At 42.5% G+C, this 27,479-nt stretch overlaps 1 protein-coding gene across 3 annotated transcripts in view; it reads right to left on the bottom strand.

Moving 5' to 3' along the window:
- Positions 1–26,241, bottom strand: part of fchsd2 (FCH and double SH3 domains 2) — a 44,645-nt gene extending 18,404 nt beyond the window's left edge. For all 3 annotated transcript variants that reach the window (XM_078105028.1, XM_078105029.1, XM_078105030.1), the window contains exons 1-10: positions 25,595–26,241; positions 22,272–22,369; positions 13,550–13,595; positions 5,978–6,057; positions 5,535–5,679; positions 5,288–5,421; positions 4,679–4,733; positions 4,453–4,581; positions 761–883; positions 204–299 (exon numbers count right to left, since the gene is read on the bottom strand). In XM_078105028.1, coding sequence (XP_077961154.1) covers positions 204–299; positions 761–883; positions 4,453–4,581; positions 4,679–4,733; positions 5,288–5,421; positions 5,535–5,679; positions 5,978–6,057; positions 13,550–13,595; positions 22,272–22,369; positions 25,595–25,615 — 927 coding nt within the window. In that variant the 5' untranslated portion in view covers positions 25,616–26,241. The remainder of the gene's footprint in view (positions 1–203; positions 300–760; positions 884–4,452; positions 4,582–4,678; positions 4,734–5,287; positions 5,422–5,534; positions 5,680–5,977; positions 6,058–13,549; positions 13,596–22,271; positions 22,370–25,594) is intronic.
- Between the last annotated feature and the right edge of the window lie 1,238 nt (positions 26,242–27,479).

Genomic DNA, 27,479 nt, shown 5'->3' with positions numbered 1-27,479 from the left:
TCTCTGATTTCCGACGCGGAAAGCCGCTCAGCTCAGATGTATCAATCATATTCTTTAAAGTGACAAGCATAAAAAGGTAAATTAATTATTTTCCAGTGTGTGTGTGTGTGTGTGTGTGTGAGAGAAAGATACGGGAATAAATACATTTATGCACAAACAGTACAATTTGAACTGAAAAAACACAAAAACGATGCGTTTCTTACCATGTCACATTCGCTGGGTTGGAACTGGAAGTCGTGTGCTTTGTGAAACACCGGGTTTTCCTGCATAAACAGCTGCTGGTTGTATTCTTGTATTATCTGAGTTAAATACAGAACAACAGTTTAAACAGTGTACTTGCAAACATTTGTAAACTGCTTCACAGCTTCTATTCCCCTGTGATGGAGATGGACTAAAAAAAAGTTTTATAGCCACACACACACATATACACAGCTTCAAAGAGACACACAAACATAACAACACACACAATACAAAAAAAAAATGTCCTTAGCTTTTATTTCCGCCAGTTAAAAAGAAGCTCTATTCCCCTCCAGAGTGCCTTGTAACATCAAATGAGCTCAAAGTGTCAAGATGCATTCATTTTGCCAAAGATATTGTTTTTCATGGTTTTTCATAATGCACTTGTATTATTATGCTATGATGGCAAGAAGATTGCAGGACGTTTCCAACAGCAGTTTGAGAAACGGCAAGAAACGCTGCATTTCTACAAATATTAACTTAAAGGTGAGCAAAGCCTGTGTCTCTCACGCGTGTGACTTACCCTCGTGGATTTGTCCAAGAGAAACTGGAAGGTGTTGTGCGTTGCTTGGGAGGCCTCTAGCTCGGTTCGACTCAGCTCGACCAAGTAGTCTTTCACATGCTCATAGATCCTGCCATCCAAGGCCTAGACGACAGAGAAAGGGAGAGGGAGAAGGACCGGAGGTTAGAGTGAACATAATTACATAATCTCTTATAGAAGAGGTCACAAAAGAATTAGGAGGTGATACCTAAAAGGCCTCAGAGGATAAAAAGAGTCAACAAGTAGAACAAAGCCTGTTACCACAAATGTATGATATGTATTAGCAATGTAGTCATTGTTTTTCTAAATTCATTCAGATGTGAATTCTCACCTGAGACATGTGAACACAACAGTGCCTCAGTGGTCTGATCAGCCAGAGTGATTGAAAACACCTCTGTGTGTGTGTTTAAATAAAGGTTTACGTTAAGACTTAGTTTGTTACACACAAACTTCAACCGCATCTGCAGCGATAGTCTGGCTGACTAGTTTTCCTTATTTTCCAGACCTACAACAAATGTTTTGTTATCATATATACCCTTTGCCGCAGAAAAAAATCAGCATTCAGGGAGAGAAGGTGGAAGACGGACAGAAGAAGGGCAGATGTTTTCATTTGACAGCTCTTTTCCTTAGAAGAGGATCGTGATATGAAGACAATTTAATGCAGTCCAGATGCATCGCCTTTCTGAGGGAGGCTGACGTATGGCTGCAAGCTGTAGGCCATGTTGCCAAACTGACAGATCAGACAGAGGGAGTGAGAGAGGCTAATGGAGAGGAGGGAAGAGCGAGTGCTTAACATGAGAGTATGAGAGAGACCCAGTGTGTGTGTGTGTGTGTGTGTGTGTGTGTGTGTGTGTGTGAAGCTGCATTTGGATGGCGTTCTTGCAGCTGCAGGGGAAGGTGAAGGGGTTCAGATTCCAATTCAACAAGAAACAGAGACCGCAGACATGTACACGAAAACACACACTCTCCCAAATACTCAGCCCCTCATACTCTCCTCAAAGCAGAGCACTTTGAAAAAGCTCACACTCTCACAAACCTGCCTACAGCCCGTGGTGGCCAGGGGATGTTTTAAGTCTACAACCTTCCAGTAACACCTTCTTTTGCCTTCACAAACCGATACACTTAACATGTGAAAAGTAGCATTTACGCGCACACAAAACACACTTAAACAATGGGAAATCGACAAGGACATTATGTCATAATGGGTGGGTTGTTGGCTGGCTTCTCTCTAAATGTTCCCTCATCAGTCTGCTCATTTCCTCCTCCCCTTTCCTTCTCCACCCCCCCTATTTCCTTCGACCATTTACGGTAGTGTTGAAATGCAGTGACTCAGCTTCCAGAAAAAGCCCCGTGGTCATATTGTACACAATGTGTCGGTGTTTTTTTTTTGCGTTGAATGACGGCATCGGGCCTGAACGACAGACACAGCGCAGTGGACCAGACAAGGTGTGAGCAGCGAGTGTCTAGCAGTTAAGAGCACCGACTGCCCCCCAGCAGAGGGAGATGTGGAGCAGGCTGTTCCTCCACTGCAGCTGTCGCATTGGACAGTGAGACACACACACAAGACGCAACTTACTCCTGCAGCCGCACTGTGTGTGAAGTTCAGAACAAAGCAAGCCGCTCCATTAAGAGTCTATGAAACCGCTGTTATCTATGTTAGAGAAAGTGGTATTAAACTGGTGAGAGCTGACAAAAGTTAAGTTAGCAATGTGAAATGTGTCTGAGCAGCACACGTTAATGTCCTCTCATGGCTCATGTCCACTGAATAATTATTACGGCAACCCAATGCAGTAAGAGCTCAAAGCCTTTCATAGGTAGCACATCAGTTTTGTTGAGCATGTAGACCGTGATGAACAGAAAGACCCCAAAAACCTAGTTCTGAGGTTTTACCTCGCTGCTCCAATTACACTTAATGTTTATTTACGAGTTGTATTGTGCTGTCTCTCTATTGTGTATTGTTATGAATATATTGTATCATATTTTTCCGCCCCTGTTGCAGTCTTGTTGGGTTTTGCAACGTTTCTATGTGGAGTAAAACAAAGCTAACACGACTTGTGATGCAATTTCTCGTTGACCTGTGAGAAGTGTCAGTGACTCTCACATAAAGACGTGCAAACAACACAATGAAAATAAAATGAAAAACGCAGGGGAGGGATAAGCAGATTGCTTCCCTCTAGCAGTGTCCCTCATTCTCTATGCATGTTTGCGTGCACGTATTTGGGTATGTGCATATCTCCCGGCAGTCTGTCCTTCTGTTGCAGGGAGAAAAGAATCTATAATTCACAATGGCCTCATAGTGTAGATGATTGTACCCGCTTAAGGCCGAGTGCGAGAGGGAAGGAGAAGCCGACACTAGGGAGGAGCACCGGAAGTTTGAAATTACACAAAATGGAAACCCAAAACGCCAATGACCTACTCTTTCATTTTGAATCAATAGCATATTAATAAAATAAAACATCTGTAACCTAAGAGGTAAGTTGCAGAAATTTAGACTGATAGGAAGCTGACAGGTTTCAGCACACAGCAGCAGCAACATTTCAGGTGCAGTCACTAAGCTACTCTAATGTGTATGTCTCCCTGTGGGTCTGCTAAATCTGTCATGTCTCAGACTAATGACTGTCAGGACAAAGAAAACATCACACATGTGGGGATTGTGTATGTTCATGTGTGTGTGTGTGTGTGTGTGTGTCAGATGGACATGCCTGTACAGTATTTACAAAATAATTACACCACCGTCACTTAGCTGCTCAAGTCATTCACCACACAGTAGCTGAAGTCTGTCTTTATGTGTGTGTGTGTGTGTGTGTGTGTGTGTGTGTGTGTGTACCTGACCATACAATTGTCTTGTAACCAAAATACAGATATTTGGGTGTCATTTTTTCCGGTGTTTTGATGCCCTGAATGTGCCAGAAAGGTCTCACAGTTCCACTCCTGCTGCCACTGATGACATTAAAATGAATGATGGCAAATTGGCTTCCGTGTCACAACTTATGCCCATAAATAGCTTAAAGCATATGAAGTAAAAGTAACAAAAAAGCTGCATATTGATGCACGTCATAATAAAAGGCGTCGGATGTGATTCTGAGGCCAAAATAATATATCAGTTATCTATGAAGCAAACTCATGACATACTTTCTGAGAAGCTTTCCTCTGATGCAGTTCATGTAACATTGTGAAAATTGTAATTTCATGCGTACCAATCATTTGGTAAGCAAACTTCAGGGTTGCTCCCTTTGCAGTATTTTTCTTTGCATAAGCTCCTTTCAAATCACAAATCCAGAGAACTCTATTTGACTCTCTTTGAAGACTGAAAACTGGGAAATCATCACTTTCTCATTTAGGATTTCCCCCTCCCCTCAAACTACTTGAAGGGACTCCGACTCTCTGCACTCATAAAAGGAAAGACCCTTTATCCCAAATTGAGCTATAACTCAAAGTAGTTCCCTCTCTTTGAATTTTTTGAACCTAAGAACGTGATAACGTTTGAGGAAAGTCCCTCTGGGTATCGTCAGCTCGCATGAGTCCAAAGTCACTACATGACAAAGAATAGCATTTAAGACACCTTTTAACATTTTGTCTTAAATGTTGCCTGGAAATGTAGAGTTTTAACAAAACAGATTTATTCTCTCTCACAGCCCTGACATCTTTCAGTCCTTTAAGCAGATTGCGAGTACCTGTATGCATTGCAGTAGGTCTGTATGGTAGTAGCGGTCGTGGTGAGCGTTGGCAGCAGCTAGCGTTAGCAGGTAGTCATTCCTGGCTTGTGTTGCCTTGGAGTTGCAGTCACTTCTCTTAGCTTTCAACTGAAACGATAGGGAGACAGACGGTGTTGCAATACTGCGTTGCAGCAATAGACCAGATGTGATCCTCAAGCGGAGTACAAAGAGACTTTGCTCTTACCTTAACACTTGCTTTCTGTAAACTAATTCTTGATTGAAAAATACCCAGTTTAGACCTGAAATGACAAAACAGTGCAAGCAAAGAAATTAATCCTGGATCGAATCCTGTACGTCTTGTGCCCGACGATAACGAATGTCTCAGAGTTTTTCTCTGATGCATTCCTTCCTCTGGCTGTGTTGTTCTACCAATCGATGTGTGCGCTAACCGGAGCTGAGAATTCTATCAAGTGAAAACGTCCCCAAAGCTTCTGCTGCCGAGGACCCAGAGGAAAACAACACTCATCGGCCCAAGGTCAAACTCAAAATATCGTGGTAAAAAGCTTCAAAGATAACTTATAGGAGAAAGTTTCTCAGTGGACTACACAGACTGGGAAAGGCAAACCAAATTATTTTTCATTATCTGACTCGAATCAGAATTAATTAATTAATTAATGAATATTGCTTGGATTTACACAAATGTCATCAAACTCTAGTTGTGAACTGTGGCGCGGTGTTTACGTGATGGTATTTGTTTTGACAATAGAGACCATCTGGCCAGTCGTTCACATTTTTCCGTACATCCCTTCATAACACACACACACGCAGACATCTAGTGCCGTGAGGAGCTTACCTGGCCTCTATGTCAGCCTTCTCTCGTACAGCCTGGGCAACCTGCTCACAGTCGTAGTACTTCTTCTTGGCTTTGGCCAACTCCTTCACCGACTCCTGCAGCTCTGCTTGAATTCCGCTCAACTGATCTATGGTCTGTGAAGGGCGAAAAGGAAAACCGGCATGAGACGCGACGACTCAAGCGTTTCAGAGACGGACAGAGAACCAAGCCTGTGGCCGCCTTCCCCGCTGCGCATGCACCAACTCGCCTTTTTCAGCTGCTGCTCCTTGTAGAGTCGGACCGTCTTAGCAGGCTCCGACACCTGACCTTTGTAGTTGTCACACACGTTGAGCCTGGACTGGCTCACCTGCACCGTGCCTTCTAAGTAGGACCTCCACACCGCATACACGTTCCTAGTTGTGAGAGAGAAAGCACAAACACGATGGATGGTTGCCGTTCTGCTAACACACAATCCCAGGAGCGATTGGTCGGAAACAATCGGAGAGTTGGCCTGCACTGAGGCTGAATTTGTGATTCTGATTACTCGTAAATTGACGTAGACAATGAAGCGATGAAGCAGAGCACGGATTTGGCTTTCACTTGGGAGGAGCAACTGTAGGTGCAAACCATTTAGAATGGCTACAAATTAAAACAACTGTTCTTAAAGGGTAAAATATGGCATTTCTTATCCAAACAAACAGACCCACCCACCTGTAGTCTGTTCTCTGGTCATCTGGGTTGATTGCAGGCCAGTCTCTCTTTAGGTACTGACTTGCTAACTTCTGCAGAGCCTGAAAACACAAACCAGAAAGAGGCTGCAGTGAGATAATATCACCACATGAAGCCATATTACGAGGAGAAGGTCAAAACACGGAATTAGTTTTGACTAAACTGGCAACGTATCGCAGAGGGAGCGGTACTACTTTCTACTAACTTGGTGCTAACAGTGCAATTTTCATCGTATTTCATTTGCAAGTACACAGCCCAAATCGTGTCTTTTGCTCAGTGAACAATACAGCAATAAAGTGGATCAGCTGTGTGTCGGCAACATGACTGCGCAGTCAGCTCGAGTGAGTATGAGCAGAACACCGGAGGGCTGCAAGAGATGCTAACCTACATCTACTGGACTGGGTCACTGTGTCAGTAGCGACAACTCGCAGCTGCTGGGGGTGGATGTGTGTGTGTGTGTGTGTGGGTGTGGGTGTGCATGTGGGGGTGAAAATACTCATTAATAAAACATTGGTTAACGAACCTAAACAACTAACATGACAACCCAATCAGGACAAACAGACCGTAGGGACATATTCAAGTATTCCTGCAAGCCACATTCTTCCATCACCACTGTGAAATTTAAATCTGGTCCCTCAATTTTGAAATCGGCCTCCCAGTTCTCAGCTTTCTTTTATGTCTCTCTCCATCTCTAGTACTACAATTCTAATAGATCTAATTTTAAATGTTACGATATCGGCCACCTTAACCCCACAGGCCTCATTATAACTTCAGGCAGATATTCATCTACTCTCTATTATTAAGCTGTTTGCCTGTAAATGTCTCTCTCTCTCTCTCTCTCTCTCTTTCAACCTGCTCTTTGTAACTCGTGCAGATGGTAAATTGGGGCTTAAAAAAGAAAGAAAATAAAAAAGGACCTGAAGCTCGGATCCCTCCAGCAGACACACATTAGCATGTGTCCTTGGGGATATGGCGCTCCAGTGACCCCTGGCACCTACCGATGAAATCCTCTAGAAATGAGTCAGCATTTAATGTAACAACAACTGTGCATTAGCGCAGCAGAGTCACTGTCGGAGTAGAACAGTGAGCCACATACACACACACATGTAAATCCATGGCACAGAAACTGCCCTGTCCAATTCATGAGGAAAAAAAATGTGCTTCAAGTACACACAACCTCTCACCCTCTCTAGGGAAGGGTGGAGTGGGTGTGGATGGTTTTGATGAAAGGCTGTGTGACTCTGTGAATGCATGTGTGTGTGTGTGTGTGTTTCTGGGGGGGGTAATGAGAGGACAGTGGCAGCCACTGACTGTGAGCTGGCCTGCTGACCGGAGGACTGATCTGACAGCTTGACCAGCGCGTCACACTGCTCCCCATCCCTTTATCAACAACACAATGATACCAAGTACTGCATCTGGATATAAATCATTGAATAAAACCAATACAGCGTTTTGCTTTAATGGAGTCTACTTGAAAAGGTTGTAGTATCTCAATGATCCCATGATCCGAATTAATTCCCAGTGACCCCTTCTGTTGAAGCCTCATGTTAGCTTCAGCAGTGTGTTCTGCACTGAACAAGGGCGGTGGATTGTGAGCCACAGTGGAATCGTCTTGGGGACGGATGAAGAACGAACAATCACAGTCACGGCATTTGTCAGCGCACAATTTAAGGCCTCGTAGATTACTCCAGGGTGACATACCTGCTACTTGGGCAGGAGCAATGACAGCTGAACGCGGCTGATCGGCCAGAAGCCCACAGAGTGACTGATGTGTGACAGCTGAGGTGTTGCTTTTTCATTTTCCCTCACCCTCACTTCTCTTAATCCACTCCGACCGCCTTTCTCTGTTTCCCTCTCCTTTACCTTTTTGTATTCCTCCCTCTATCCCCCTGCTCCTCTCATTCCCTTCATCCTCCTTTATATGCTATCATCACCTGAACAGCACGTTACTATGGCAACTCTCTCTCTCTCTCTCTCTCTCTCTCTCTCTCTCTCTCTCTCTCTCTCTCTCGCCTGGGTGATGGTGAAATGCTTCTTTGAAGACACACACACACGCACACACATACAGTGAAAAAGACACACTCACACACATGTATCCTGTTTTTGTGGTCAGAGTTGCAAACAGGGTGCACAAACAGCAGGAAATCCTGCGGTTGACTGACAAAGAAAAAGTCAAAGGAAGAGGAAGAGAGTGTGATTTCTGTTAAATATTGTGTATTTTAAGCATTTGGTCGGTAGGCTAACATTCTGCCATTTTTTTAATGACTAATGAGTCAATAGGAGACACTACAGTTACAGGTTGAAATAAGTTCATGTCGTTGTTTCTCACTGTATGTTTTGTGTTATGACATGTTCTCTGTTCACTTGTGTTATTGCACCATTCCACTCGGGGTGCCCATCCAACGGATACTGATGATTGTTACAACTTCAGGACGACCTTAATTAAGAAATACTATATTGTAAAAAGGGCACATAGGCACTCAGAAAGAAAAATTTGAGCATGGCGTTAATGCCCTTTCATCTTTCCATTCATTAGTAACTGTTTTCCCCGCCGCACGCTCTGCCAAAAACCTGCTCTGCCAAAAACCTGCGCACCCTAACCCTAACCCTAACCCTAACCCTAACCCTAACCCTAACCCTGTCACCTTGACACTTCGCTCTCGCTGTCTCTGGCTCTGTCCCTTTCGTTAACTTTCTATCCATCTCTCTCTCTGAATTCTTCCTCCCCTTGTGTGTCTTCCTTTTCAACCCTCTTACTTTCTGAACTTCCTCCTGAATCGATATATTTGATTTTCTCTCCAGTCTGCACTTCTCTGCCTCGTTAGTGTGTGTGTGTAGCATTAAGACGTCTTTGACATGCACATCTGCAGAGTAAGATAATGTCAAGACATGAGGAGTAAGAGGAGGGTGAATGGAAAAGGAGGGGGACAAAGGCAGAAGAATAATTTTTTGTTAAAAAGGACAATGACGTGTTATAAAAGGTAATTTGTCTGTGATGTATGAACGTGTTGATGTGAGAGAGATAAAAAAAGATAGAAAAGAAATCACTTTCCTCAACTATTTATCTTTCCTTCTTTCAATTAACCTTGACAAAATAAATGAAAAATCAAATGTTAGTGCCGTATAAAATGCATTAGACACGAATACATAATTGCTAAGTGGGCTTTAAGCCATTGGTATGGAAGCAAGAGAAAGTATGAGAAGTATACAGAGAGAGGAGATGAAGAAGGAAAAAAGAAAATACGCAGGGGAGAGAGAAATGTCATTTCAAAGCACTCTGTTTATATATATATATATATATATATATATATATATATATATATATATAGTGGCTTTCTGTGAGCAGACTATATCAGATCTAATGCATGAACTATAACTAACAATTCACATGTTCTGTGCAGAAGTCACACAAAACCACCCAGAATATTGCGGCTGAGTTACATAGAACAGAGAACTACTGGTGCGCAGGGAGTGTGAGAGACACAGACAGACACACACACACACACACACACACACACACAAGACGCACACTGACGCACACTGACGGCCGCAGCAGGCTGGCCTTTTTGGGCAGAACAATGAAGTGTGACTCCAGCCCAAAACTATTCCAGCAATGCTGATGGCGGGGGGGAGATACAAGACAAGTAGCTAACACGCACTTGCTAACACACAGGAAACATGCCCGCCTATCAAACTATTGGCCCCCCTGCGGGCTCTTATCCTGTATGTCTATTTCTCTTTCAGCTTAAGTCTCCCTCTCTTGTCTTTCATTCCATGTCTTAAGTAGCGGAAAGAAGGACAAGAGGAAAATGGGAGACGTACAAAGATGAAATGCTATTTAGAGTTACAGTAAGGGGAGCAAATAAGCAGTTAGTTACTTCATTATAAATCCATATTCAAGCATGGACTTGGAGAAAGGGATGAGGCCCACATTTAAAGAATCATAACCTAGATTTTGAACCCCTCCGAGCCCAATCAGGAATTCAAATCACAACTCTGTTGGTTTAATACACAACACCAGACTGATAAGAGAGTTAACTGAACCTTGGGATTATGTACACACATATACACACATGCTCAAATACAAACCCACGCCGTCACGCTCATTCCGTATACACGCGGTGTGTGAAGGACAGCCTCCGTTTAGTGTGGCTTTCACCTTTTTTATTAACATTGTGTTGCCATTATTCATTTTATGGCGGAATTATTTTTGTGAATACATCCCCCATTTTTCTCTCTCTCTCCCTCTCTCTTCCACTTACTCAACCTTTTCTCTCTCCTCTCCTTCCTGAACACACACACTTTTCTCACCACGTTATGGCTTATTGGGAGGATGCTTATAATTGTACAATAGTTTCTAATCAGTATTGTTAAGTACATTTTCTGTGAAGTAGTTTTCTGTGATTATTTTGTGCATGTACAGTAGTACAATAGTACTCAAAGTTGAACTCCAGTGCTCGGATTTAACCATTCAATGTTCACTCTGGATACGAAATAGTACATTTACTATTCTCATTTTGAATGAAAACAGATTTTGAGACCATCCACAATCTTCCATTAATAATCCTGTTGACATTTATAAATTTTACAAACATCTTTATACATGATAACAACTGAACTCTCTCCCAATATTTAAAAATCAATGTACTCGGACATTCCTACACACTAATACACGTACATTCATGCACACTACAATTTCATTGTCCTCCTGAGAAGAAGGGAGGATGGGTGTTGCCAGGCAACCTCTCTTTCTAAGGTGAACAGGACCATGCTGAAGGAGCATAGTGAGAGAACAAGAGGAGGCAAGTGAGGTAGATAATGAGTGTCTGCAACCAGAGGGGTTGACCACCCGAAATTCACACCTAATCATTCAAACGAGGACACTGGAAGCGTGCACTTTTTCTCCTCTCTTTGCACACCTTCTTCTACTCTGTCCCGTCCGTGTAAAAGTGTACAGTCAGGACAATTATGGCTACAAAATAGGAGCAACGTGTGGATAGCTGAATCGAGTAAATATGTTAATATGTATTTAGGAGCTGGTAATGTATTCAAATGTTTTTTTATTAAGCTACAGCAGGATTTTCCAGAGAGTGCGTGTCAGTGTCTGCATGGATGTGTGTGTGAGCGCGCCGTTAGGGGCTTAAGCTCAGCAGCATCAAAATACAATACAAAATCAACACTCATCCACAGTGTCGGCGGAGGCGCTGCTCGCTGTCTGCGTAGACACTATTCAACTACGCTGAGGAAGAGGAGTGTGCTGACTCAGCCATAATGCTGGGAAATGCTTTTGGGTTTTGTGCATCCTGACAAATCTGCAGCACATTGCACAGTTGCTGCCTGATGGGTAAAACTACTTGAATGGTAAGGAGGCAGTGACTCCTGCCCACCAACACTGGTAAATGCATTTCCTCAGGCATGAATACTGATGATTATAGCTGATGATACAGCCCCTGGGCTTAAAATAATTTTTGGTTTCTAGGGATCAAAAGCTTCAAATATGCTTAAAGTCTAATTTTAAGGCGGTAAAGATGATGAGTCATTCTTTCCTTTCCGTAACACTGGTAGCAGATGTAAATTGGACTCCAACTAAAGATGCTTTTTATCATAATGAATTGTTCTTGATTATTTGACTGTTTTGTATATTAGATGTAGTAAACTTGTACAAAATGCTAATTGTAAGAGCCATCGGATAAGTACAATTGAATGCGCACTTCAGCCTTTTGAACTTGAACTGTGTAACCATGGCCCACTCGGCTATAAAGGAATATTTCAAATAAAATCATAATTTGTACATCATCAACTCACATGCATATAGGGGAAGCTCCTCGCAGGGACGAGTAGCTCGCACAGGAAAACAAGACACTTTTCATGCACAAGTATTAATAGTAAGCTTTTATGTGACAGGTCACATGTTGTCCATCTTACCTTGTTAAAAAAAAGTACAAAATAAAAGCATCAAAGTGCTCAAAGTTGTGCTCTTGCCACCTGGTGATACATCTTAAAAATGAACAGCAATTACAATTAAAGTGCAAACCTTCTAAAAAGGGCCACAAATTGGTCAAAAGTTAAGCAATATTCAAAATTCCAGTCTGAAATGTATATGGAATACAAACATAGGGTTGAATTAAATTGATCTGCCCCATTATCATTGATTTCAGCTATCTCAGGCTGTGAAATATTAAATATTGATGTCAGAATCGGAGCGTCATGTGCGAGCTCATGACTGGATGAAGGAGGCGTGGTTTATACTGCACCAGTTGTTTGGATTCTTCGCCTACCAGATGAACAGTTTGTCTTTGTGGATTCGAGGTGACGCATGTGAGTATTAGATATACAAACGACCTCTTTGAGGGGGAGGCATTCTTTTAAGCGCCCGGTAAGCAAAACAGGGCGGGCGATATGATCTGAATGAGCTGATTGAGACCACACAGAGAACGTCCTTTGTGGAGCCCGCGGTGGGTCCGGGTGCGAGGTTTTGCTTGCTAAACGCTATCTGCTGAGCGGCTCCGTTCATTTCAGGCTTCCATCCGCTAAAACTGAATTTGACACATGGCAGAAATCAATTAATCCCACCATGTAAAGTGACACAATAAATATAAGGGAAGAAAGAAGCCAATATTCACACATGAAAATAATCCTATTTTAAAGGCTTTTAGAGCAGGATTTGTGAATAGAAGGAGCTATAATTGCATCAAGCTAATTATGAGCTCTGCTGTGCCAATTTCTTTGCAAAGCAGCAGTGTAGGTTCCACTGAACTATTGCTTTCATACAACTATTTCAGCTCCTCATTCAATGTTTTTAAATCTCTTCAGATGTGTTTGGCTTCTCACACGCTGGCCAGTTGCCTGAAAGAAATAAACCTAAAGCATTAACATTTTAAATTGAATCCGTAACAAACGTGCTGAACAGCCGAATTCTGAAAACATGAAGCGCTTCATGCACAACTTGTTAACTTGTATTGAGTCCTCAGGGCACTTTTAATACTGGTGCTGCTATTTGTTAGATACTCCACATTTCCCTAATTTCCCAACAATCTCCACAATTACAACAGTGCTGTGCAGCGGTAAAGGCACGGCTGGGTCTCCCGTGTGAACACTGAGCTACGGTGCCGTGACAATGATCAATTAGGAAGCAGAAGGCTTCGGTTCGCAACCTCAAAATTAAGTTGTAAAAACGTAAAATATTACATTTTGAATCCCCCTAAATATATTAGGGGGATGATAAACTAAAGGGGAATGGAGCGTGAACACAAAGCTTTCGCCAGGCCGATCTTGTGAGCTTTAATCTGTTAGTTATGAGCTAAACCAGCAAATATAAATCAAACAATAAGTGCTTAGTGGCCAAATTCTGAAGCCTTGGGGTCAATTTTGAGACTGAAGTACTGATACGTTTGATGGAATAATTATTTTTACATAACCAATTTTAAAAGCCATAGAATCCAACATGGCAGTGTGAGCTCCAGTGGAGATGCATTGGTATCCTCCCTGGTTTTTCAGGGAGGCAGCGCTTCACTGGGATTGAGAGCCAGGATGGAAGTGTCCAGCCAGTCTTACCTGAGCGTAGTCCCTCTCCAGCTGTCCCTTCTTCAGACTGTAGGTCCTACAAGGAGAGAGAAAGACAGTGTCTGAAAGTGTAATGTTAAGTCATTGTTATTCAAGTTCAACCGGTAGGTGTAATTTAAAAGATGTATTATTTGCTCATTAAAGAGAGGAGGCAGAACATATTCATCTTTTTTCCATTAACAGTTTCTGTACTATTATGGAAAAAGATCAAGTATGTTTGTTCTCCTCCGATTTCACCTGAGTGGACTTTTCTGTGTCTTGATGCCAGACTGACCCCACATTTTGACTCATTGTGAAAGTCCCTACAAATCCCCCCCTCGGCGCCTCGACGTCCCACGACATCGTGGAGGCAGAGACACTGGAAGCGCTTATCACGGCCCAGGAATGTGCAGAATGAAAAACATTTGATATGCGATTAAGCCGACAGATAATTGTGTCAGCAATGAACAAAGCAGCATGTAAAGAAATGACCACAGCGGCAGTACACAAAATTTCACATGCTTTTTTCAGACCGATTATATTTACCATTGTGGTAGAACGGTCCTAAATAGCCCCCATACATCGTATATGAACCCAACCGCGTTCTATGACATCTCTTCTAGAATTAAAATGATTGTTCACCAGACAGATGACAGTTTGAAATAATTATAAAAAGAGCCCACAGTGACAAAACAAGTCAAAAGTAAGCAGTTACACTTCCCTGAATAGAGTGCTACTTTGTTACTGTCATCTAAAGAGGTTATCTGCATACAATTCACATTTGATTAATAAATAATTGACATGTATGAATAAGTAAGCAGATCTAAATGTTGCTACGTGGTTAGCTCCATTATTTAGCCCAAATGACCGGCTGCTATCCGCTAGCTCAACTCTCGCCAATTTTAAGAGATTTCTTGTCCAAAACATATCATCAGCATATATTGCATCAATGTCAATCTCCCAATTATATATTTCTACTAAATATTGGATATTATTTTTTCTCCCTTGCCCTATTTATTGGACAACTGAATGACACGTTCCACTTGATATACTGCAGTGAGCGCTATATGCTTGGAACCACACAAATGCCCCTGTACACAGTCCACCACTAGAACTTTGTTCTACCAAGTTCTGATGATACGAGACCCGTACTGACTATACAAAAGGCACTGCTGGGATTCAAACACGGGATCTGCTGCTCAATAGAAAGGTCCTTTCACCAACTACGCCACAGCGTCCTGAACCCCTCAGTGGACGGATTGTTCCTGGATGGAACAAAGCGTTCCAAAACTGAGGACGGCTTTGTGAGCTTCATGAGCTAAAACAAATGTTCTTCTAACAAATCCACCACTGGAGATTCCTTCTTTCAGGTTCTGACAGAAGACTTATGCTGGCTGTAGAAAAAAGGAGTAGCAGTGAATAGAACTCAGGATCTTTTGATGACTTGTCAGTTAACCAGCTGAGTCACAGCGCCGAACGCCACTCGCTCTGTGAGGAACAATAAGTTCCAACACCAAGAATTGTTAGGTGACACTCCAGAACTGTGTTCTATTGTGGTTTTCATTCACATTAAACTACTTTGTACCCAGGACGTCTAGGTCCTCCTGTTTACTTTAATTAACTAGGTCTGCTGAGTCAGTGAATTATTTTATGTTATGGATTGTGTTGTAATGTTTTTAGTTCTCTTATTGTGATCAGCGTTAGGTGCGTGAGGTTCTTGCTCCAGTATGATAGCAAGCCAATATCAACCAGAAATTACGATACAAGCATAAATGGATCAATAACTTAAACGGCTTATCTAAACGTTGGAAAAACAGTACAGTACATTGCATGCTGGGGTTTGAGCCCAAGAGAACTACAAGAACTAAGCCAGAGCGCTCTGAACCACCCTGATATGTTCAAATCACTAATGTTTTGGGAACAGAATTTAAACAATATATTCAATGTAAAATGATAGTTAAGAGAATTATGAAAATCAAGCATAACATGTGCTCGCAGTGGGCTATTCATAAAACTAATGTTTTTTCAATAAATCCATCTGTAAGGCTTTTTTCTTTTATGTTTAGATAATTACAGGAGAAAAGTCTCCCGCCTCCAGTTTTTTAGACAGGCCTTCAATACATATCATGGAAACGGAAAATAACAGCTTCTTCTTGAGAAAGCAGACTCATTTCCTGTTGAAGCAATATTTCGGGATTTATGATGTAAAACCCCTTGTAACTTGTAAAGCATTGTGTGAAAGCCGCTGTTACTCAATCGCAAAACTGAAACTAAAGTCAATTTCAGTCGCTGCTACCGGCTGTGTCAGTAAAATGAGCATGTGGAACCAACGGAGGAGAAACATATTTAAAATAATAATTTCATTATATTATTTTCTTTCATCTCCACACACACAATTAGGTTAAACTTTCTAATCTCCTGTTCTTGTACCAAAACATTATGTAAATATGAATGTAGGGCTCAAATACGACAAATACAAGCACAAGTCCATGATAAATATGTCCTGCTCCGGTATCTTAGTACTGTCATACTTAACAGGCCCTGGGATTCTCCAGGTGTTTAGTCGTAGTGCACCTAGTGACTAAACACCTGCAGAACAACAATTCTCCTCCGAAAAACCCTGCAGATGATGGATGTTAACCCCTTCGTTAATGAGTGGCGTCACTCATTCCTCACCAACCGCACCCAGCAGGTCAGGGTGAGCGGGACCTTGTCTGAGCGACACTTTCCTCATAGGCTGAGGGCCTTTGATGTCAACCAGAAAGTGTCGATCCTCTTCTACCACACCAGAGTTGAGATCATGCCGCAGTTTGGCACCTCGGCCGGGTTACCAAATCAACGGGCAGAGTGAAATGTATCAGGTAATGTTTGTATTTCTTAACAGCTGACACCATGGGCCTACTAACGCGTTTGCGTTGTACGCCGTGTTTCTTGAGACAGAAGGGAAAATAAATAAATCCTGAATAGATATATAGCGTGAACATTTCTAATAGCAGTGTCTGCTCTCTCTCTCTCTCTCTGTTTCTCCACTACTCCTTCTCCCCTCGCTTGCCTCTCTACGTTTGCTCAGTCTGCCATCACTGGTGCTCGAGCTGCATGGCTCGAAACGCTGCGTCAGCTGTGCATTAAAAAGAAAATGCCCTGACGAGCGTGAGGGACAGGAAATAGCTAAGTGCGTCGGAGTGTCGGTACTGCATGTGTGCGGCGGCAATCAAACGTGGGAAAACAGCTGAGATCAATGATGTACACAGGACACAGCCTGAGATCAGTGACGACTGGATAAGCAACATGAGTCACAGACAGAGAAGGAGGGTTAGGGTTATAGGGTTAGCTATAATTTATTATGTCTGTATTCAGAACACAGGAAAAAAAGATTTTTGAAGGATCAGTTGTTACCGCTTAAAACATTAGTTAGTTAATAGTTGTTAAGAAAGTAAAAGCGAAAAAGTGCGATCATCAAACATGTACTGGACTTTATTGCCAACATTATTATTGGCATCCGGCCTTTATCTTTTTTTATGTAGAGGAAACATATAAACTATGATTACCTTATTAAAGACTGTTTGTTGTTGAATGTTTCACTCAAAAAAAGTGACGGAATAAAAACATTTGTTTTCTTGAAGAAAACTATAGCCAAGTGATATCAGTATGTTTTTGTGCCATTTCGTAGAGTTTATTTGTGAGTAAACTATTGTTCTAACACAGGGGGCCAAAATTCAAAACACACTTCAGGTCGCGGGCCGAACAGAATAAACATTTATTGAACACACTAAAACTAAATGTTTCTGTTAACATAAATACAAACAGACAGGAATGTTATTCTGGAATAAATAAACTTAAACTTTAAATAACTTATATATAAATATATCCAGTCAAATTTATATAAGATAGAAATATGAACATGCTGCAAAAAAACGCCTGAAAAAATAAATAGAAATTGTGACAGTGCTTGTGCTTTAAGTAAACATTAAAATAACAAATCAAAACATTTGAGTTCCTTTGCTTTCATGTCATTCGATATAAAAAACATTACATTTTAAATATCCCAAATGATTTTACTCTCCATAAAAATATCTCCTGTCAAAATTATACAAGTTAGAAATATGAACATGCTGCAAAACAAAACAAAACCTGGAAATATAAATAAAATTTGTGCTTTTCAGCAATAACAAATAACAAATCAAAACATTCAGTTTTCTTTGCTCTTATGCCATTTGATAAGAGCTGGATGCTTGGCATCTTTTTTCGGCAACAAGTTGGTCTATGTTTGGCGTGCGGTCCCGTGTTGTGGAGACTCTCAGGATGGACTGACGGTGCTCATCGGTGAGACGACTCCTGTGTGCTGTTTTGTTTGTCTTCATCACTGAGAACAGCTTCTCACACAGATTAAGTGCTACCAAACATGCACAAAGTTCAAGCCGCATGTAGACGGAGCTGGGACATTGCTGCGGGAATGGAGTGAATAAACAGTGTCGTACTTTGTCTTTAGTGTTCCATTACACTGCAGCTCAATCAGCTCCATCTGAATCTGCACAGGTGCAGTTTCCACGTTGACGGCAAATGGGTTGCAAAACAACTCAAAATTATTTTTTTGTTCCTCAAAATCACCAAAGCGCCGTGCGAACTCTGTGCGCAGTGCGCTCAGTTTATCAGCAAAGTGCGTATTTGGGAACACCGTTGTGTCGACTTGGTTCAGCATTACTTGGCAACAGGGAAAGTGGGGCAAGTTGCACTGGTGCATTTGTGTCTCCCATAAAATCAGCTTCACTTGAAATGCCTTCACTGCGTCATACGTGTCAGTGATCATGCGGTCACGTCCCTGGAGCTGGAGGTTTAAGGCATTGAGATGTGCGGTTATGTCAGCCAGAAACGCCACGGAAAGCGCTCGGCAAGGCAGCTGAAGCGCTGCATTATGGGATCTGTAGTTTATTGTGTTATCAGCGCTTCATACCGTCGGGCCATTAGTAACAATAATATAAAATGATCACGCAGGCCCGATATTATTGCATGCCGGGCCGATATGGCCCGCGGGCCTTGAGTTTGACACATATGTTCTAACAGGTTGTGCCTCCTGGGATCCGAGACGTCTTGGAGACACATTTCTCAAACAAAACATTCTTTTAGTGAAAGCTGCTTGATGTCCCTTTGTCAAAGTTGGAGATCTTTCAAAGCACAACACTCCAATCTGTCAGAGAATAAAGTCTCTACGCTGAATGAGCCTCCACAGTCAATCAATCACGCATTTTTCTCACAATAGAAAAACAGAAACGTAATCATTGTATAATATAATCTCGAATAGACGATGTTAACCAAAAGGATTTCCTACTGTTTAGTTCTTGTGCCACCTTTCCTAAAGACATGAACGTACGACAATGATAAAATAAAATCTATATCGGTGCACGGCATTAAAACTGCTGCTACCGATTATTTCCAGCTACTTGGAACTTTTTTGTGAGCGAGACTCCGCTGCTACCACGGACCTCTGAGCATGCAGCAGTAATGGGCAGTGTGCTGCAGCAGAATGTGAGATTATCCGTGCACAGGAAAAAAAGGGTCACTCCCGGACGCACACAATCACACACGCAATCACACGCGTAAATTCGCCAGAGGCTTATGCCATGAGATAATAGAAACACTGAATAAGATGATGCATAAGAGCATAAACAGTAGGATTCATTGTGTGATTGTTGAATAATGCTGCATTGACTTCTAAGGATGTTCATACAGGATTATTCTGTTATATTTGCGCGCCAGATAATGCAAAATATTCTCTGAAATGACATTTATGTAACAGATTGGGTGGTCTTATTTGATTCTTATTTGTATTATTCGTCACCCATTGTTAGCTGTCTATGTCATGGTCAGTGTTCTCTAGATGCATAGTAGGAACATGGTGCTTGTTTAGGATGTGATGTGTATTTTTTTTCTTTCACTTTCTGTTTGCTGGTGCACTTTATTTTTAACTTTTTTAACTTTTTATTTTTAACTTTTATTTTATATTCAAATTCCTCTTGCACTATGTTGTCTTATCTGTCTTGTTGTCCATTGTCTGTTTCATGTTATGCAGAAGACGGAAAGGACTTGTCATCTTCTCAGTCATCTCAGCCTTATCCGTTCGGGTCTGTATTAATTGCTTCCTTTAATACATTCATCAGGGTGTGAAGTAGCATCATGGGTCCTATTACTTTCTTAATCACAGAGGCTGCATTAAAAAATATTAACGATTTCCTTTATCTCACGCAAATGTGCCGAGCTATCTGATTTTGATTTGTTGCTGATCGAGCTATCAACAACCAAACCTGTTACGTGATCCTTTATTTCCTCTTTACCGTCACTGATGCTACGAGTACACTCTGTCTAGACTCTGGTAAACGTGATGCATTTGACTTTGCAACCTGTCTAAAACAGACTCATAACAGAGCGCTGCAGGGAAAAGCTTGCAGTTCCCTTTGCAGAAAGCCCATCGTCATACAGTGTCACGATGACGGCTTTTCTGCAATTTGATCGAGATCTACGGATGTAACCAATAGAACCCCACTGCTTTTAAAATTGTGTTATAAGTATGTTTTGTGTAAAGCTAAAGGAAGTGTGTGTGTGAGTGTGTCTTTGGGCAGACATAAGGGTATGGGGGATTTAGCTGGATTGAGGACACCAAGTTGACTCCATGTGAGTGGACTAGCTCGTCACCGGTTTCTCCTCTCTCTCTTTCTCTTATCCTCCCTCCTAAGACCAGTGCAGCTGAAATGCCGTCCCGCAGGATTAACTACACTGCTCTTTCTCTCTCCTTCTTTCTTCATTGGGTTTCAATCTTTCCCATTTCACTATTCACCATTGGTCAAACACAAGGCTCAATCCCCTATACAACTTGCAACTTATCCGTCTCCGTCTGCGCATATGCACATGTGTGTGGCTGTTGATCAAAGCCAGCCGGTGGAGTAATTAGAGTAAATAACCTCAGAGCAGATTTGGGGATTTAACTGTTAAAGTTTACTGTAGGCTTTAGGCAGGAAAATGTGTCCGTCCACCAAGCGTGTGTTTTAGTACACGAACACCCTTTCCTTAAACTGTACGGTCTACGGTTTGGAGCGATAATTTTGGTCCAGATCTATCAAAATTTAAGGAGTGTAACATCTTACACTTATTACTATAAATGACCCCAGTCAGACCCCAGTGTTGGCTTACTGGCTGGATTCCGACTGCCGTCAATTTACAAGGCAGGAATTTGACCCTATTTGGGGACAGGTGGAAATCACTGCTGCGTTATCAACTGCATCTACTGTGTGGGGCTGCAACTAATGGTTATTATTCATATTTATCAATTTGTTTTTAATGCAACATTTGAAAATAGTCAAGAAAGGTTGGTCCCAATTTCTCAGTCCGAAACTGCATTTTAAAATGTCTTCATTTTGTACGTTCAGGTTTGAGTAACCAGCAAACAAACGTTGCTATTTTAGCAAATTTGTAGAATTTTCTTTTCAGTTGATTAATTATTATCAACTAATCATTTCACCCGTATATTGTCTTAACTATGTCACATTTTAGTGGTAAGTTAGTGACAATACAAAGATCAATAAACACAGAGTGCCTGTCTCGTCCAATATTCTTCTTATTTTGGCTGAATGTAAACTATTTCCATCCATTGAGCGGGTCGCCTATTTGGGTGCTGTCGCTGAGGACAGCAGTTTGGCCAGCTGCTGCCTTTTAGCACCTCAGGTACCGCGCAGGGAAGGCAGTTGGTCATGACACCAGCCACCGTTGATCTTCCCTCTGAATCGGACTTTCAGATAACCCCAACCCCTCCTGATATTTCATCAAACATAAAACCAGTGTGTCAGCAGAAATAATTAGAAAACATTGCTAGAGACAAAGGCTAGAGGAACGCATGCTAAGAAAAATGCCACAGGCAGAGGCGTTCAACCACGGGGATGACAAAGGCCAATTTGAAGCCCTGACTGGGAGAAAGAGAAAAAAGCAAGACATTGTGGCTAGGATATGCCTAAGTGGCTCCTCCGCTCGCCCACAAGTGGGACCGGGGCCTCGTTCGCTCTCCAAAAACCCAACAACAACAAGGCAATCTGTTCTCAAACAGCTGGAGCTGCCCCCGAGAGCGAGAGGAAGAGAAAGAGAGGGAAGTCTCAGCGAGAGAAAAGGTGGAGGAGGTGTGAAAATGAGAAGCAGAGAGCGAGAGGACGGACGGTGGGTGGGGGGGGGGCTGTAGGGGGGTGGAAGCAAAGAAGAGACTTTGCTGTCATAAATAATCTATGCTTGGTCAACATGGGAAAAACAAGAGCGTGTGAAAGAAGCAGAGTTTCCTCCCATTGCGAAATCTGAAAAAAGGGAAAATCGCCGGAATCACACACCAGTGACGGAGTGCGCGGAGCGGAGCCAGGATAAAGAGAGACGGGTGGAAACGAAGGGAAAGGCCGCACAACATTTTACGAAGTGAAAATTGGAAACGAAAAGAGGGAGGAAGAAAGGGAGTGGGAAATTCCTCCGTCGTTTTCCCGAACCTTTGTCGTCCATAAAACAGAACATCACAATATCCCTCCTCCTCCTCCTCCTCCTCTTTCTTTCCTTCCCATTCCCCTCCTCCCTCACTCCTTAGTTGGTTCCTTCTTTCTGTCTTTTCTGTACACGGCTGTATCCATGTGTGCATGCCGCGCAAATCACAGTCACATTGCGACTAGATGTCCAATCTTCGGAGATGGAAGTGTGGAAGTGGAAGTGTTCATACCTCATGTCTTCCAGCAGGTCACATTCGGTCTGGTGTTTAAAGTGCAGTCTTGTCATCTGCTCTGTGTGCGTGTTTTTCAGCTCCTGCGTCACTTTGACCTGGAGGAAACAAAAAGAGAATTCCAGTAAAGGTTTTTTTTACGTAATTGATTCAACCCCAAAGAATTTCAAAAATATCATCTGATCCTTTGGTTGTTATAGTAGCGATTAAATATTGTCTTTTCCTGGTTGTAAAAGGGTTTAGTGAACTGTGAATGCCTCTACTCTCCTGAAAGTCATATACACATTCATAATTTATAAGGGTTTTTTCTTTTTTTGCTCAGCGGTCGAATCCCCCGCCACTCTTTGGATTAAATGTTGCATGAAATCACAAAAAGACCCACACTAGTGTGACAAAAACCGCAACATAACCCGAAGGCCTGCTTAACTGAATTAACCATTATTCAACTACCCAAATGTTTTTTCTTTAGCATCATGCATGGCATGTTAATAACATCAATCAGCCAGCCAACCACTGGGGTTTTTGTTCACAGTGTGCGGGGGACTCCGACGCGGCGCCAGCGCTTTTTGGTTTGCGGTAGTCAGACCGGCCAGTGAGACGGGCTTCAGATGCTAGAATCATTTTAGCTGCAGGACAAGTCCTCCAGGACCAGTAAAGTCAGAGTGCATGGGTCGACAGAATTCAGGACGTCTGTCAAAAAAGAGCTTACCTCTACAAAAAGAGGAAAAAGAGTTACATCTTTACAAAAGCACAACAGAGCATAGAAAGAGTGCATATTGGTGATGACGTTATTTTCATTAACAAAGCCCTATATTTACTTATTTTAATATTATTTTTATTTTCTCCTCTGAAGACACTAATAACAGCTGGAAGCAGCATTTAGGAGCAGACAGACCTGTATGCATTGGGAAAAGATGCTCATTGAACTTGCCGTGAGCAAAAACCTATTTTGGTGGTCACAGCGGGGGCTCTGACCTGTGTGTGTTGAGTGAGTGCAACCTAAATATGCACACAAACACACACTCCTGCCAACACAAACAGAGTCCCTGTGATGGTCATTGTGTATTTTGAATGGTGAATCCCATCAACTATTCACGAGGGTAACAGTGGGCAGATTCATGACTATTCTACTCAAAACAATCAACAACACACACCACAGTGGCTCACAAACACTCGCACACACACACACACACACACACACACACACACACACACACACACTGCAGAGCTCCTTTCTTTAATGTAACATATTTCTTAGATAAGGAGGGGGTGGTTCATTACATGATCTGGGAAAAATGACTCGATTTAACCTTCCATCATTCATAGGAAACCACAGGGGGAGAGGCAGAGAGGGAGAAGGGGAAGGGCAGAGGGTGAGAACAGAGGTGGGGAGAAAAAAAATGACAAGTAGAGTGGATGAGGGAGGTGGGGGGGTTAAGTGAGAGTAAGGAAAAAGACAAGAAAGAGAGACGGTCAGTGAGAAGCAGAAGGTAAAAAACAGTGCAGTGGAATAAGGATGGGATACGGGGATGTTAATTATAATTCAAGGAGAAAAGTACATCCAGTATACTGAAGGTCATGTTGACGGGACAGAAGTCCGCTGATGCAGTGGTAGCTGTCGCAGGTCTCTCTGCCAGATAGAAAAGTGGTTCCTGTTTTTCTAAAGCAAACACGCGTATTACTACAGTTCCAGTGAGGCGTACGTCCTCACGGTATAGAAGCGCTTGGGGTTGGTCGATATGGTCTCAAAAATCTATACCAAGATAAATAAACAGATTTGACAGGGACAGTATGTATTCCTCATGATGTTTGTCCAAATTCCACTATGACAAGCTAGGAGCACTTGGCTGTTGGCAGATGTACCTGTATGTGCCATTACTCATGTTTGGTGGATGTGTTGATGAGTTTACAGAAAGACAGATGGATAATCAAATGTGTTTTGAACAAACTTTTTGCCTTACTTTGGCCTCATTGGAAGCCAATTTTTATTCAAACAATGTGAAACTAATAAATGTGAGTCAAACCAGAAAAATCTGTGAGCAGATGTGCTGAGACACAGACAACACTGCCAAACCAGTACCGATACTCTCTGGCTGTGGTTGGGCGTTTAAGTGTGCCAGCCAGAAGTGCAGGGGAAAACACATCAGTGTCTTATTGCAATTAAATACCGTTTAATTTCATTCAAATATAGTAAACGACGCTGACAGCTGACGAATGAGATATTGCAAAATGAATATCGTTGGAGTGGTGCAGCATCACACACAGTGGGACAAGGCAACCACAGCAGTCTCTGCAGCCTCAATAATGGAAGGTTTGTGTGTGTGTGTGTGTGTGTGTGTGTGTGTGTGTGTGTGTGTGTGTGTGTGTGTGTGTGTGTGTGTGTGTCGCTTACAGACATGATATGACATGATCAGGGCTACTCTGTGTGTAGAAACCTGAAGCATAACTGGCACTGGGGGAATATGTAGTAATTAAGAGACAACTGTTCAGAGGTTCACAGCAGGGTAATTTTGTCCCGTTCATCTATTTTAGGACAACATACACACACACACACACACACACGCACACACGCGCGCCAGTGCCAAACCACCATAGGGGACTGACTTCTTTCTCAGCCCGTACTGAATCAATGAGTAAGTATTAGTCGTCTCGGAGTGTGTTTTTGTCAGCTCAGCCTCTGATGAAAAAAGAGATGTGACCGAGTGACTGAAGGTCTTCCCTCAAGCAGACAAGAAGCAACACAACGCGGTGAAACGAAAGCGATGTGTAACGCTGACTGTTGTCACAAATCCACAATTTCTAAACGAGTAGAATCAAACCTTCTGTGTACTGTGGCGTGAACAGTTGCCGTAACGTCGCCGTCATAAGTGTGCAAATGCTAATGTAATTTTTTTATTTTTTTTATTTAAAGTTATTTTTACTACATGATGTAAGGTTATGAAAAGGACTGCAACGATATAACATTGCCGCACTAACATGGTGAGGTGTTTTGTAACGTTGTAAAACGCTCCACGTTAGCCCACCTAGCTTTCTCTAGCTAACGGTATTTGACGGCTGACGCTGGTAGCGTTCCGCTATAGATGGATAATAATGTCACTGGGTTAACGTCTCTGACCTAGCTAGCGAGCGTTGCTAATGTCCGCAAGCCAATGTCTTTCTCCCCCCCCCCCCCCCTTTTTTTTAATCTGATCATGTCGGCAGCGTCGGACACTTTGTGTATGTTTAATAAAATACAGTCGTCCACATCTACTGCACACTGTTATCTGTCAGTCATTGTCTGGGCAGCCCAGCTAACACATAACGGACTCCTGGAAATCACTCACCTTCCTCGGCGGCGGCTGCATTTTGGAGTATTGACATGAATGGTATTTCCCTTGCGAGCAGTATTGTAATTCCAAGTGGAAATCCAAAAATCAGTGGGGGGGGACTAATATTTGGTCTCCTCAAAACAAAAAATCCTCCCCTTCAGACAACAGGGGGGGCAGTGGGGACGTTAGGGGGGGGGGGGGGGGGACTGACTGATGGGAGTTAAATTTGTACTCCGGCCGCCATGATTGATGATAAATGGCTTAGTTTGTAGTGAAGCTACGATGAGAGGCTGGACACGCTTGTGGTGGCTGCTGCCACTACCAGAGGACTAGCTGGTGTTTACTGTACTGTGTGAAGAAGCACAGGAGGGCAGACAGGCAGGAGAATGGGGGGGGGTATTTAACGAGGAACGACCTCCTCGACATCGAAGCTCAACGGCTCCCCGACGTGGCGACGGACGGGACAGTGCCGCGAACAGAAAGACATCCTCTTAAAAAAAAAAAAAAAAAAAAAGATTCCGTCTCCACTCGCCCGCCGTCGAAAGGGAGCCAAAGCCCAAAAAGGTGTTTTCAAAAGAAAATCAAGGGGACGCGGAAATGTGACAAACACAAAATGGAACTCGTTGTCTCGCTCGGCACAAGGGGCTTTCCGAAGCTGCCTCGAGGAGACCGCTGATAGGAGCCCGCGTCCCGCAGACCTGCATAGCAACAAGAAGCCGCAGTCGATCGCAGAGAAATCGATAACGGTGTAAGATGATAAACAGTGTAAAAACACACGTGGAAGAAGAAACAAAAGATCCATTTTTTCTTGTTTGTAATGTGCATTCAGTATGTATTATTTTCTGCCCATGCCCTGAATTTAACTAAAATTATTTTAGGCTTTTGGGCATATTGTGTCAAATAAACAAATACATATAAATATTCATACAATATAATGCATTGGCAAAAGGTTAATTACTTTTGTCTACTTTTTAGGATTTAGTATCATCTAGTGGGGTAGCAGGGAGTAGAGAGGTTATAAAATTAGGTTCATTTGAAGTGGATGAGTGAACAATTCCAAGGATACATCACAATAGAGAGGGTCTGTTTCCATGTGAAAGAGTTGGGTCCACATGCATGTAGCCTTTATGTGTATGTGTGTTAGGTGTACTTGTGGATAAATTATATAATATAAAACAACAATATCAAAGTACAAGTATTTTGTGATATGGTTGGCAACAATGTCTGACAGGCAAGTACTGTATTTCACGCCTCCTACGTGCCATGGCCAAGGTTGTGGTTAAGGGCCATGTAATCATTAATACACAGAGTTTCTGGAGCCGGTAAGACATTAAGTTCTCCTTCTCACCTTTCCCCGTCAGTATAACATTCAAACTGACACACATATTCAAACACATGTTCACACACGATCACAGTCAGATCACCCACACAAGAAACTTTTTGCCAATGACAAAGAAAATGTCTGACAGTGATTGTTGGATCATACCGGTTCTGCTGGGATCCGGCCGGGATTGCCTATAATTCATGATTTGTCTTATGATTCGCCGCTGGAGCACATCTTCAGGCTTTCTAAGGTAAGTCTTGTACTGTAAGACTAAATATTGACATTTGTGATTACATCACAGGATATCACAACTTGCTAAATTCTTTTGATCGTACGTTTTTAGGGTGGCGAAAACCTTTTCCTGTTCACATTTAGTCAACATCTGAGCCCTGGGCTCCGTGCTGCGCGCAGGCCGCAGCTTGTCGGACAGACACACACTTCCACAGGTCTTTCGCACAAGTATTTTAGGCATTCCGCATTAGAGAACACCGTCAGACACACTGAGCACTTCTTCTCGCAGGTATGAGGATCCATTGCACAGGATGGTCAGCACACTGAAGATTCAGTCAGTGTGAG

The sequence above is a fragment of the Gasterosteus aculeatus genome, chromosome 1 (assembly GCF_964276395.1).
Source record: "Gasterosteus aculeatus chromosome 1, fGasAcu3.hap1.1, whole genome shotgun sequence".
Lineage (NCBI taxonomy): Eukaryota > Metazoa > Chordata > Actinopteri > Perciformes > Gasterosteidae > Gasterosteus > Gasterosteus aculeatus.
The sequence above is the reverse complement of the archived record's forward strand: the minus strand, read 5'-3'. Positions and strand labels throughout refer to the sequence as shown.